Genomic DNA, 13,376 nt, shown 5'->3' on the forward strand with positions numbered 1-13,376 from the left:
TGGCACTGGTCGGAGGCTTTATTCGTTGGTAGGTAGAGGAGCGTGCGTGGAGGGTTAAGGCTCGGGTTTAGCTGTCATTCCAACTCCGCATTCAGGTTATGATGGCCTGGTCAGCTTGAGGCTGGGTTAAGGAAGAAGCGAGATACATAGCTCCCATTCCCATGCCCATTACATGTGGGGTACCTCAAGGTTCAATCCTTGGCCCCCTTTTGTTCATAATCTATAGTTCCGATCTAACGGCCCAAATTAAATACTGTAATTACCATTGCTATGCTGATGATGTTCAACTGTATGCATCTGTCGCTCCAGATAATCTAACAAATGTATTGGAGGGTATTAATAGTGATCTCGAGAATATAGATAACTGGTCTAACAACAATGCATTGGTGCTGAATCCTTCTAAATCGAAATACATGATACTGGGCACTACCATGCAAGTTAGAAAGATCATCTCATCTCTCAACAATAATAAACTAACGATAAATATGAGAGGGCAAGATATTGAGCGGGTTGATGAGGCAAAGTGTCTGGGTTTGCTTCTTGATAGCGGTTTAAAATTTGAAAATCATATCTTAAACATTGTTAAAAATTGTTTCTTTCGTCTTAAAGTATTATATAAAATTCGCTCCTTATTATCAGAAAAGGTGCGAATTGCACTGTGTGAAGCATTGATTCTATCCAGACTTAATTACGGAGACACTGTTTATGGCCCTTGCCTTCTGGGTAGAACTCGACGTTTAATCCAGCGGGTGCAGAATGCTTGTTGCCGATTCTGCTTCCATGTTCCACCACGTAGTCATATCACTCCCTTTCTTAATAAAGCGTCCATGCTTAACATGGAAGCCCGTAGGCATCTACATATCTGCAGCTTAGTTTTTGATGTATTAAAATATAAAAAACCAGAATATTTGTACTCAAAGTTTATTTTCTCTCCTTTTCATAATAGGTATGGTACTAGATCTACGCGTCCAATCTTGTCAGTTCCGAAACATGTTAGTGCTTCCTTTGAAGAAAGTTTCCGCTACCATGCAACAAAATGCTGGAATAATATTCCACCACCTTTTAGGCTTCTCAAAAATAAAACTAATTTTAAAAATAAAATGAAAACGTTTCTTCTTACTAAACAAAAGCTTTGAATATTGTCTTAGTTAATACATTATCCTTCATTGTAGTAAATACGAAACTACATAAAAAACTTATCTCTCTTGTTCCTAACACAGTCTGTGTTCGTTGTCTAGCTACGTATGGTGCGGAGATAGGTATGGTACTCCTTTACTCACTTAGTGCGTACCTGTTTTTTCTTCGTCTGTTGAAGAGTCACGTTCCAACAAAAAAAAAAAAATTACTTAAATATTTTTATTTACTACAAAAATGGTCTGTTTCTAAATTGCTTTCTTCTCTTTTTGGCGGGTTTACACTTACATTAAATAACACTAATTTTACCTGTAAGTATTTTTACAGGGCAGGCAGTTTATGACGCTCTCGAAAATTAAACTACGGGAGGTAACTGAAAATCAGTGGTTTGTCCCTAGGGGCAAACATATGCGCTGAGTTGCTTCCCTTTTGGTCTGCTTCAACACACACATTTCCATAATTTGTGTACATAACTGTACTTATCTAATTTGTTGTAACTATTTATATGTGTTATGTTTAAGTGGAACAAATATACGATTTATCTATCTATCTATCTATCTATCCATTCAACGAACAGTATTGTTAATTTGTTACTCGTAGCTTCCATTTTACACTGGGTTTATTAAAAGGACTCGAGATCTAAGTAAATTCTGTAATATCCTAATCTAACCAACCTTAAAACCCCCGACATTCTACTCTAAAAGTCGGGTTTCTTTTGATCGGCTAAGACTATTTTGATAAAATATGGCAAAGAACACTCGAGGTAACCATATACATAACCCATGACCAAAGAAAACTAAAACAAAATCGGTTCAGCTTGGGAGCTACGCTACCATAGACAGATACACATACAAATACTATAACAACCCTCTTATTAGTCGCGGGGTAAAAAATAAGCTTATCAATCATGGATGATGGAAATTACATATTTTTGGAGTAGCCGGTATTGAATCCCCCGAGTAATGAAAGACTCAGCCTGCAAAATATCTTTACGCATACAAACATATCGCTTTTTCATATTAGTAGGGACACTATAAATAAAACAACACACCTATTTTTTATTATTATTATTTTTTCTTACAACTAAATTATATTAAGTAAATTATTTTTACAAAAATTATGGTGATTTCGTTTCGACCATTACAATTATGAATATCACAAGATTCGAAGGAGGCGATAATTCCACGTTAACATAGGTACAATATAAAATTAGAGTTAATATAAATTAGAGAGGGCGGAGCGGGCGCGGGCGAGGGGCGCGGGCGCCGCCCTCGGTCCGGTCCTCCGACGGCGCGCTCTATTAAAGCTAACAGTAGTGAGAGAGAAGAGCCGACACCGCCCGGCGCCGGCGGAGGAGCGGGGCGAGACTAGCTAGTTCAGCGCTGGAACAGCGGGTTGGGGAAGTCCGGCGGGTGCGGCAGCGGCGCGGGGGGCGGGCGCGCGCGGCGCCACGCCACCAGCCAGCACGCCACCGCGGCCGCCACGGCCACCAGCGCCAGCAGCGCCGTCAGCGCCAGCGCCACGGCCAGCCCGGCCGCCGACACGCACACGTCGCCGCCGCCCGCCGCCGCCGCCGCCGCCGCGCCGCCGTCGCGCTGCCGCGCCACCCGCGACGCGTCGCGACGCTCCAGCGTCAGGATCTGGTTCGATTCCACCATCACCTCCTCGCGGAGCTGGCCCTCGTGGACCGACATCGCTCCTTCATCGTAGTATGTCGCTTCTCGTTTTCTTCGTTTTCCGAACGAGTCGAAGCCGCGACAGTTTACCTGTAAGCAGAAAATAGTTAGCCAAGTTGGTCAAAGGTTTCAGGTGCGAAAGCAATTGACTCCGATTAAATGAATTAATTCATTTATCAGGATCAATGCATCTGGAAAACTTACAGGTTGGCATTTCCCGAAGCACACGCGTATGTTGCACTGGAATCGTATATTGTCGCTGCTGGGGAACTTGAACGCGTTGAAGGAGGCCCGCAGCGCGCTGCCGTCCTCGCTGCGCTCCCACTCGCCGAAGATGGCCGCGTCCGTGGCGCAGCCGTCCGCGTCCGTCACCGTGTACTCGTTCTCCACGTTGGTTGAGATCTCGCTCGTCTTGGCGATGCAGCTACGCGCGAAGCCTCCGTAGATGCCTGCGATACATTGAGGGTTAATAAAGCTCTTGATCGGCATGAATATATTTGTAAAACTCTTCATAAATTATAGCAACAAACTCTCGTGTTACATTAGAGAAATACAAGTCACATGATCCTCACTATATTATCAGTTCAAGCCGATGAATAATAAATGAAAAAAAAACTACCTAAAAATGCAAGACAAAGACGAAGTCGGTTGCCTGGCAGATATTGCTATAAGCGATTAGACCGCCTTTGTTACCCTAATAAAGTTGTCATGTAAAATTGTTATTTATTTAATATGGTGTGGAAATAAAGAGTATACTCTATCAATCTATTTAAATATCGAAGCTACTTACTGGATGGCTGCACGTCGACCTGCAGCACGAGGTTCTCGCCGATCTCGGCGGAGCTGACCTCGTCCCCGGTCCTGGTGACTATGCGCATGGAGCACGTCGGCGGCGGGCCCGTGTTGGCGATGGTGCCCGCCGTGGTCAGCATGGACACGTTGAAGGCCAGCGTCACGTTCTGCTCGCCCGTCTGGTAGATGCACTTGATGTGGAACGCCTTGGCGTTGGTCGTCACCAGCGTCGGGTGTTTCTGCATCACGAGCACGAAGCTCGCTAATCCCTGTGGAGATTATGTTGTTAGGTTTTCCTGACTACGTCAGTGTTTGGGATTGTGTAAGCAAAGATTTGGGTTTGCTAAGATTTGACGTTTTATAACAGCAGATTAATGATAATTGAGTGTTTACTATTTTCGAATGACAATATATTGTAAGTAGAGATTACACTTCAATTATGTTTCCTTGCATTATTTCATGGTTACAGCTACGTCACAATTTTAAAACGCAAATGTTCATGTGACTTTGGGTTTTCTGACACAGCTACATAAACGCATCAGTTAACAGCTAGTACATACATTGACATGCACGAGTCCGCAGTCGCCGAAGTGCACAGTGAAGTCGACGAGGCTCTCGTGGCTCTCTGGCGTCTGGACCGCGAGCCGGCAGCGCTCGTCCATGCTGTAGCCCTTCACGTACAGCACGCCCGTGAAGTTCTTGATCTTGAGCGACACGCGCACGCCGTCCGCTAGGCATTGCACCTGGGGGAGAGGAGTTGTTGAGGGATGGTTCGTTATGAGGCATTTTTCGTAGAGACATAGCATATGGTAAAACAAATTTGTACTTAATGCTCCGAGGTTGAGGGTTATGAGGGATCTTACATAGCATGTGGTCAAAGAAATATGTAGATATCGATAATTACCTGCATATCTGGTAGCGGGAAGTCAGTCCTATAGTTGTTGTCGGGCGTCGTCGGGTTGCACTGCACCTTCGGGTTGCCGATGAAGCCGGCGATGCAGGTGCAGTGTGACCGGTGTCCGTAGGCGTCGCAGGTGGCGTTGACGCCGCACGGCTCGGCCTCGCAGGCGGGCGTGCAGGCGGCGTTGACGCAGCGCTCCGTGTCGTCGCAGTCGGAGTCGGCGCGGCAGCCGGGCGGCGCGCAGGCGTCCCCGCGGGGCACGAGCCCGCGCGCCGCGTCGCACACGCAGCGCCCGCGCGCGTCCACCACGCGCCCCTCCGCCTCCGCGCACGGCACGCACTCGCCGCTCACGTCCACGCCTTGACCCGGCAGGCATTCCGCTACCGGTCCTATAAGAACGTGAATTGCTATTTAGAACAGTTTTAATAGATTCCGGGCAAATAAATGTAAAAAAAACAGGTAAGTAACAATAGGGTACTTATCAGAAAATAGCAACTTACGTCTGTTCGGTGTGCACTCGACGAGAGCGTTTCCACTGTAGCCCGGTATGCATTCACAGATCATTGTGCGGACCGGCAGAGAGTCGGCCACTGAGCACTGCGCGTTAGTTCCGCACGGCGTGGAGTCGAGGCAGGGGTTGACGCAGCGCGCGTTGAGGCAGGCGGTGCCGGAGGGGCAGTCGGGGTCGGCGCGGCACTCGCGCTCGTCGTCGCGCGCGCAGCCCGCGTCCGTGGCGCGGTGGCCGGGCGGGCACACGCAGTGCAGCTCGTGCTCCACCACGCGGCACTCGGCGGGCGCGCTGCACGGCGAGCTGGTGCACGGCTCCACGCACTTGGCGTTCTCGCAGGCGCGGTCCGACGGGCAGTCCGAGTCGGCGCGACAGCCGACCGGGGAGCAGCCCACGGCGGGGTCGCCGGCGGTGCCGGGCCGGCAGCGGCACTCGGCGCGGTGGCGCACCGCGTAGCACTCGGCGGAGTCGGCGCAGGCGTCGGGCTCGGCGGCGCACGCGGGCACGCAGCGCGAGTTGATGCAAGTCTCGTCGTCGGCGCACTGGCTGTCGGCGCGGCACTCCACGCTGAAGCAGCCGGAGCGCGCGTCGCCGAAGTAGCCGGGCTCGCACGCGCACACGGGCTTGTGCTCGCGGATGACGCACGCGGCGTGCGGCCCGCAGCGGCACGGGCTGCGGCACACGGCCGAGATGCACGCGCTGTTGGAGTTGCAGTCCAGGTCCAGCTCGCACGCCACCTCCTCGATGGGCGTCTGCGGGCGGCACACGCCGCCGCCCTGGCTCACGTAGCCGGGCGGGCACGTGCACAGCATGGTGCGCACGGGCAGCGTGTCGGACACGGCGCAGCGCGCGGGCGCGTCGCACGGCCGCAGGAACGAGCAGGGGTCGACGCACGCCGCGCCCAGGCACGCCTGCTGCGCCGGGCAGTCCGCGTCCACCGAGCACTCGGCGGTGATCTGTCGCCGACATTCGATGTACGGGCTGCCGTCGTAGCCGGGTTCGCATTTGCAAACCGGTATGTGGTTTCGGACGAGACATTGGGCGTTAGCGCCGCAGTTGTTTCCGGTGAGGCAGGGGTCGATGCAGCGGTGCGCGTGGCACTGCTTGTCCAGGGGGCAGTCTCCGTTGGAGCGGCACTCGACGGGGCTGCAGCCCACGTAGGCGTCGCCCTCGTAGCCGGCGGGGCAGCGGCACAGCGCCGCGCCGCGCTCCGCGTAGCACTCGGCGTTGGGCCCGCAGGTGGAGTTGAGCAGGCACGGGCTGATGCAGAGGCCGTTGACGCAGGCGTCCTGCGGCTCGCAGTCGCCGGCGGCGCGGCAGCCCAGCACGCGGCAGGCGCGGTGCGGGTCGCCGCCGTAGCCCGCGCGGCACGTGCACACGGGCCGGTGCTCCTTGATAAAGCACTCGGCGTTGTCGCCGCAGTCGCAGGGGTTGCGGCACATGCGGTTGATGCAGGCCTCGCGCTCGCTGCAGTCGTGGTCGCTGGAGCAGCTGAGCGGCGGCAGCTGGGCCGGCCGGCACGCGCCCTGGTCGTCGGGGATGTAGCCCTCGGGGCAGCGGCAGATGAGCGTCCGGAAGGGCGTGCTGTCGGACACGGAGCAGCGCGCGGAGCCCACGCACGGGCGCAGCTCGGCGCAGGGCTCGCGGCACTGGTCGCGCAGGCACGCGCGCCCGCTGGGGCAGTCGCCGTCCATGCGGCACTCCGGCTCGCCGATGACCTTGATCTTCTGGCAGTAGACGAGCGGGTCCCCGAGCGGCAGCGCGGGCGGGCAGCGGCACGAGGCGGCGTGGTTGCGGGCGAAGCAGTCGGCGTTGGGCGCGCAGGGCGCGGGCTGCGCGGCGCAGGCGGGGCGGCAGGCGCCCTGCTCGCACACGTGGTCGTCGGCGCAGTCGGCGTGCAGCTCGCAGTCGGCGCGCGCGCAGCGGGTCCGCGGGTCGCCGCGCGTGCCGGCGGGGCAGCGGCACTGCGCGCGGTGCGCGGCGCCGTAGCACTCCGCGCTCACCGCGCACGCCGCCTCCACCAGGCACGCGCTCACGCACTGCCCGTTGTAGCACGTGTCGCTGTCCGGGCAGTCCGAGTTCGTTTCACATCCAACTGGAACAAGAAAATATAGTCAAGAAACTATTTCGTATTCATCATAATACATAGGTACCTACATCCATATGGAAGAAGAAAATATAAACATAGTCAAGAACTATATACCTACGAGTGTATTATCTCATGATATAGCCGCATTTACACATGCCCGTAACACGTACCTTTAACGCATCCAGTGTATGGGTTGCCGGAGTGTCCCTGCTGGCAGGAGCACACGGGGTGGTGGCGCACGACGGTGCACTCGGCGTGGGGGCCGCACGCACACGGGTCCGCGCACGCGCCGTTGATGCAAGCCTGCGATAGCGAACAGTCCGAGTTGGCCTTGCAGCTCACTAGGATGATTGATTTGTCTTCTGATGCTGTAACAACGGTTTTTATGATAAGGTTAAGGATGCACTTTTGTATTTTTATGCATACTCCAATTTTAGAAAGTTTTATGGCGGTATAGTTATATACATAGAGAAAGAGACTTACGTGGTAGACATCTAACAGTAGGGTCTCCGTGGTAGCCGCGCGGGCACGTGCACACGGGCTGGTGGTCGATGGCGCGGCACAGCGCGCCGTGGCCGCACGCGTCCACGCACGGTGACACGCATGCACGCTCCACGCACGCGCGCTCCGGCCCGCACTCCGCGTCGCGGTAGCACTCCCACACGGCGGGCTGGCGCGGCTGCGGGTTGCACTCGGTGCGTGGGTTGCCTAGGTAACCGGGTGGGCACGAGCATTTAGACACGTGGTCTACAGAGTCGCACAGCGCGTTGAGCCCGCACGGGTCGGCGCGGCACGCCTCCACGCAGCTGCCGCGGCGACAGCTCTGGCTCGAGGAGCAGTCCGAGTCCGATGAGCATTCAGCATTAGGTGGTGAGCGACAGCCGCTGTCGGGGGCGACGCGGCCGCCGTCGGGGCACACGCAGGCCACGGCGCGCAGCGGCAGGATGTCCACGTGGCGACACAGCAGGCCCGGCTCGCACGGCGCGGCGCGGCACAGGTCCGTGCAGCGCCCCGCCACGCACGCCAGCGGCGCTGCGCAGTCCGCATCCGCGGAGCAGCCCGGGGGCGAGACGGCGTCAGCGCAGCCGCGGCTGTAGGGGTCGCCGGAGCGGCCGGGCGGGCACGAGCACACGGCACGATGTGCGCTAGCGGCACACAGGGCGCCGGGCGCGCAGGCATCTTCGGCGCACGCCGGGCGACACACTCGGTTGAGACGGTCGCACACGTGCGTGTCGTGGCAGTCCTCGTTGTACTGGCAGGCGGCGGTGACGCAGGCGCGGCGCGCGTCGCCCTGCGCGCCCGCGGGGCAGCGACAGGCCGCCGCGTGCGCCACGCCCGAGCACTCGGCGCCGCGCCCGCACGGGGAGCCCATCTGGCACGGGTCCTGGCAGTAGTTGTTCACACATGTCTTGTCGAACGGACAGTTGTCGTCGCTGGTACATTCGGCTGAAATTTCATCGGTATTATTAATGTATACATAATATATAATAGTATTATAACATGTATAAAGGTATTCAATGTAGAGGAACATACGTGTGTAGCAAGCACGCGCGGGGTCGCCGGCGGTGCCGGGCGGGCAGGAGCAGCGCGCGCGGTGTTGCTGGGCCGCACACAGCGCGCCGGCGCCGCACGCGCCCGCGCACGCCGACACGCAGCGCTGCGCCACGCACGCCTCCGCCGCGCCGCACTCCGAGTCGGACGTGCATTGCGCTCCCGGGGTTCCTGGCAATTTTTTGTTTGATATAGGTTTTTTTGCACCACAATAAATAAACATATAAGTATCCCGCAGAAAAATAAAAAAATAGAAATAAATTTTACAAAGTTTACAATTACAAAGTGGAATAAAACCCGATATTCTGCCAATCGTTGTCATTGTTTTTCTTGGCTTTACTACATAACTCTTCCTAAAGGACATTTAATTGTTTCAGACTTACCAGGCGAGCAGGCGACATTAGGATCACCGACTAGCGGCGGCACACAGGCGCACTGGGCGCGGTGCCCACCGGCGCGGCACTCGGCGCCCACCCCGCAGGCGCCCGCGGCGCACGCGGCCACGCAGCGCCCACTCGCGCAGCGCTCGTCGTCGCCGCATGAGCTGTCGTCCGAGCATTCGCCTCCTGTGGTGGGGAGTGAGGTTAGTGCTGCTTTGTTTGTTTTTGTTATTACTGGATTGCAGGTGCTGCTTACACCGTAGTAGGTGAAGCGGAAATTCTTTCAAATAATGGGCTCGGTCAGGTATAGGGCAACCGGCCATTATTTGAAGAAATTCCGGTACGACCACATATATGTAAATTCAGTTATTGAAACCAGTCGTATGGCTATGACCCCTGAAGGTCTAACTAAACATCTACGTCATGTAAGTAATTATTTGTTTCCTTATACATGTACGTGCAATTCGTTGTATGTGTACTTATTCAAAGGTGCTTTGATTATCTATACATGTGTTGTGGATTATATCTAGGAAGACCATTGCAAGAAATTAAGTGCATATTTACACTTATTATTTAAATAGTCTTTAGTGTATGTACATAAATATAAAGTGAATCGTAAATGGTATTTCCATATTACATACAAAGATGTGTTTGACATCATCTCGTCAACATACCGACAGTTCGTCACTGAACTTGTTGATCACAGTTATCGTCGGATATTAATCTCTCTAAAATCTTACGGCGTATTGCGAAGATTGCCACGTAATCTGCATTATTCAAACAAAAAACGTCAACACGGATTATTAAACTATCTCTTCACAAATTATTACCTAGAAAAGAGAAAAATAATTAGATAATTGAATTTCACACGCAGAATGTTTTGGTATACTCACGTGGGTTACATTGTACGGAGGCGTCGCCGGTGAGTGGTTTAGGGCACTCGCACACTAGCGTCCTGAAGGGCAGCGTGTTGGCCACGCGGCACACGGCGCGCACGCCGCAGGAGCTCGCGTCGCACGGGTCGCGGCACCGGCCCTGCAGGCACGCCAGCTCCGGCCCGCACTCCGCGTCCATCACGCACTCTACCGTGTCCATTACTGAAAATACGTTACACGTTAGCAAACTCATTTATTGAAACATTCGAGCTACAAATCAATATTAATATTTTATTCTGGTGTCAAGCTCCTAGGATCTATCTGGGAATTACGAACGTCTTCAATGACACTCAGTTAGACATGAGAATAGACTGTATTAAATTTTAGACGTGAGACCCGAAAATTGTGTTGCGCAACTTATATGAAGTTTTATGTACATAGTATGTACTACATACCTATTCTTCTGCATTCGGTCTTCGGGTTGCCCTCCGTTCCTCTGGGGCATTCACAGATGGGGTTGTGTCGTGCGACGGAGCAGACGGCGTCCCTTGCGCAGGCGCCAGGACAGGGGTCCTGGCAGCTGCCCCGGCGGCACGCCAGCGCGGCGGGGCAGTCGTCGTCGACAGAGCACTCCTCGCGCCGGCAGCCGGTCCAGGGGTCGCCGCGCGCGCCCGCGTCGCAAGCGCAGGAGGCCGTGTGGCCGCGCGCGACGCAATGTGCTTGGGTTCCGCAACGTACTCGCGAGCAAACCTTCACGCATGAACCGCCCTCGCAGCTCTCGTCGTCTGGGCAGTCGTTGTTGCTGTGGCATTGCACTGGAATAACAACACATCGTTATAATACCTACATTAGACGGTCGAATGGCGTAGTGGTTAGTGACCCTGACTGCTATGCCGAAGGTCCCGGGTTCGATTCCCGGCTGGGGCAGATATTTGTTTAAAGACAGATATTTGTACTCAGGTCTTGGGTGTTGATATTTATATTTAGTATCTATCTATCAATGTATTTGTGTAGATATATCAGCTGTCCGATACCCATAACACAGGTTCTGCCTAGCTTGGGGTCGGATGGCCGTGTGTGAGATGTCCCCACATATATATATATATATACATTGTTTGACAGTTCATATGGTAAAATATTATTTGTTAAATGATTATTCTTCTTGGTTTAAAATATTTACCTGAGTAACATCCAGTGTAAGCGTCTCCCTCAAAGCCTGGCATGCAGGCGCACCGCTCCCGGTGTTGCCGCGCGAGGCAGCGCGCGTTGTAGCCGCAGTTGCCGGGCGAGCACAGCGTGATGCAGCGCGAGTCTATACACGCCGCATTGTCCGCACATTGATCATCACCAACACATTCGGGAACAGCTGGTGGTGGTGTAGAGATCGTGATCCTCTCACAGCCGACAAACGGCGAGCCTGTGAAGCCGGCTGGACAGGAGCACACGGCTGTATGCCTGACTCCAGTGCAGATGGCGTTGAGGCCGCAGGCGCCGACGCAGGGGTCGGCGCACTTGCGGTTGATGCAGGCGCGGTCGCCGGGGCAGTCGTCGTTCACGACACACTCCGGGTAGCTGCAGAAGCCGTCGCGGCAAGTGCCGTGAGGTCCGCAAGGGTTGGGCTCGCACGGGTCGTATGTAACAGGTGGTGATTTTTCTGTAAATAGACGTTTCAGGTTATTGAGAGTTTATGAATATAAGTAAATGATGTAAACATGCATTATTAAAACATTATATTCAGGTTACCTTTAGGTCTACAGTCCAAGAACGGATCCCCGGTAAGGGCCGGTGGGCACGAGCATATCGGCGCATGGTCGAACACCCTGCAGAGCGCGTTGTTGCCGCAAGCGCCGACGCAGGGGTCGATGCACTTGTTGCGCACGCAGGCGCGGTCGCGTGGGCACTCGGAGCTGACGACGCACTCGGGCCGGCAGCCGGCCGCGGCCGCGTCGCCCGCGGTGCCGGCCGGGCACGAGCACACGGCCGAGTCGCCCGACACCGTGCACAGCGCGCCCGGGCCGCACGGGGACGGCGTGCAGGGGGGTGCTGTGACAAACAAATTGTTAATCAATACCACTTCGTAAAGAAATCAAGGTTTAGTGTTCGTACCAGATTTTATTAATAATTACCTTGCATTATGACGTCACATCTTTCGAAAGCATTTCCTCGTGTTCCTTGCGGACAAGAGCAAAGCGGAATATGGTTGACAGTCTCGCAGTCGGCTCCAATGCCGCAAGTTCCCTGGCAAGGATCCTTGCAGTGAGACCTGATGCAGGCTCTGGTGGTGGGGCAGTCGGAGTCGGCGAGGCACTCGGGCCGGCAGCCGGAGTAGGGGTCCCCGCGCAGCCCCGGCTCGCACTCGCACGACGCGCCGGCGCCGCGGGTGCGGCATATAGCACCAGGTCCGCAAGGCGAGGGATTGCAAGGGTCATTCGGTGGTGGAATCTCTGTAAAGTTATCGTAAAATAATAAGTAACTTGGCACAATTTATTACATACGTTCGAGGACAGCAAACTTCACAAGCTTTCCTACATATTGACGAACCGTCGGAAATAACGACACGTCCAGTTTTACAAGTAAAACCCATGCCTAAGCTTTAAATGCAAAGATCTGGACGGCCATATTTCCGCTATCCTAGCCTTCTTTTGTCATGTCTTTAACGCACATATAGAATGGATAAAGTTCCGCGAAAATCGAAAAATAAATAGCAATGTTCCTGTGTTGTTTGTCTTACGGCTTGGTTCGATGTGTCGACATTGGACGAGTGGGTTCCCGGTGGTGGGCGGCGGGCAGTGGCAGCGCGGCTCGTGGGCCACGGCGCGGCACTCGGCGCCCGCCCCGCACGCGCCGCGGCACGGCTCCACGCAGCGACGGTTCAGGCACATCAGGTGCCACGGACAGTCGCCGGAGCTCAGGCACTCGTACCGACAGTTCGGTGGTTGACCGAAATAGCCGACTCGGCATTGACACTGACTGTCCACGCACTCGGCGTTTGGACCACAATTCTGACAGGGTGTACTCTTCTTGGGCTCACTTTCAAGTGCTGTTGAAATAAATTGAAGAGTGTTTGTGTTAAATATATGGAAATAAATGTAAGTAGATAGCAGGTTACAAGATAAATTTCGTCTTCAACTACTAACCTGGCAAGCACCGAATGAAGGGATCTCCGACGTAGCCCTCAGGGCAGACACAGATGGGCGAGTGCTGTGTGACGCGACACACGGCTCTGGCGCCGCAGCTGCCCGGACAAGGGTCCTGGCAGTGGTTGTTCCTGCAGGCCTTGTCCCGGGGACAGTCCTGGTCGCTGCGGCACTCGGGCGAGCAGGCCTGCGCCTCCGCCACGGTGGCGGGGCGGCACGAGCAGTGCGCCACGGTGCCGGCCGCACGGCAGATAGTGTTGGGGCCGCAAGGGTTCGGCGTGCAAGGGTCCGATACAGAAGGTGCTGGTAGGGGAATGGAAGAAATTATGAAGT

The 13,376-nt window shown here is 54.6% G+C and overlaps 1 protein-coding gene and 1 long non-coding RNA gene across 13 annotated transcripts in view; one reads left to right on the forward strand and one right to left on the reverse strand.

Moving 5' to 3' along the window:
• Positions 1-13,376, forward strand: part of LOC125489031 — a 102,709-nt gene that overhangs the window by 20,636 nt on the left and 68,697 nt on the right. The window contains exon 4 of the long non-coding RNA XR_007266683.1: positions 9,029-9,234. This is a non-coding gene — a long non-coding RNA (uncharacterized LOC125489031). The remainder of the gene's footprint in view (positions 1-9,028; positions 9,235-13,376) is intronic.
• LOC105391845 overlaps positions 2,187-13,376 on the reverse strand; it is a 98,001-nt gene continuing 86,811 nt past the window's right edge. For 11 of the 12 annotated variants that reach the window (XM_048623329.1, XM_048623336.1, XM_048623328.1 and 8 more), the window contains 17 exons: positions 13,044-13,346; positions 12,638-12,946; positions 12,033-12,350; positions 11,650-11,949; positions 11,087-11,560; positions 10,362-10,721; positions 9,925-10,128; positions 9,035-9,217; positions 8,634-8,822; positions 7,584-8,546; positions 7,271-7,468; positions 5,004-7,106; positions 4,507-4,892; positions 4,163-4,345; positions 3,601-3,871; positions 3,015-3,259; positions 2,187-2,900 (listed from right to left, as the gene is read on the reverse strand). In XM_048623329.1, the coding sequence (XP_048479286.1) occupies positions 2,511-2,900; positions 3,015-3,259; positions 3,601-3,871; positions 4,163-4,345; positions 4,507-4,892; positions 5,004-7,106; positions 7,271-7,468; positions 7,584-8,546; positions 8,634-8,822; positions 9,035-9,217; positions 9,925-10,128; positions 10,362-10,721; positions 11,087-11,560; positions 11,650-11,949; positions 12,033-12,350; positions 12,638-12,946; positions 13,044-13,346 (7,379 nt within the window). In that variant the 3' untranslated portion in view covers positions 2,187-2,510. The remainder of the gene's footprint in view (positions 2,901-3,014; positions 3,260-3,600; positions 3,872-4,162; positions 4,346-4,506; positions 4,893-5,003; positions 7,107-7,270; positions 7,469-7,583; positions 8,547-8,633; positions 8,823-9,034; positions 9,218-9,924; positions 10,129-10,361; positions 10,722-11,086; positions 11,561-11,649; positions 11,950-12,032; positions 12,351-12,637; positions 12,947-13,043; positions 13,347-13,376) is intronic. The other variant, XM_048623337.1, reaches the window with a different exon arrangement.

The sequence above is a fragment of the Plutella xylostella genome, chromosome 10 (assembly GCF_932276165.1).
Source record: "Plutella xylostella chromosome 10, ilPluXylo3.1, whole genome shotgun sequence".
Lineage (NCBI taxonomy): Eukaryota > Metazoa > Arthropoda > Insecta > Lepidoptera > Plutellidae > Plutella > Plutella xylostella.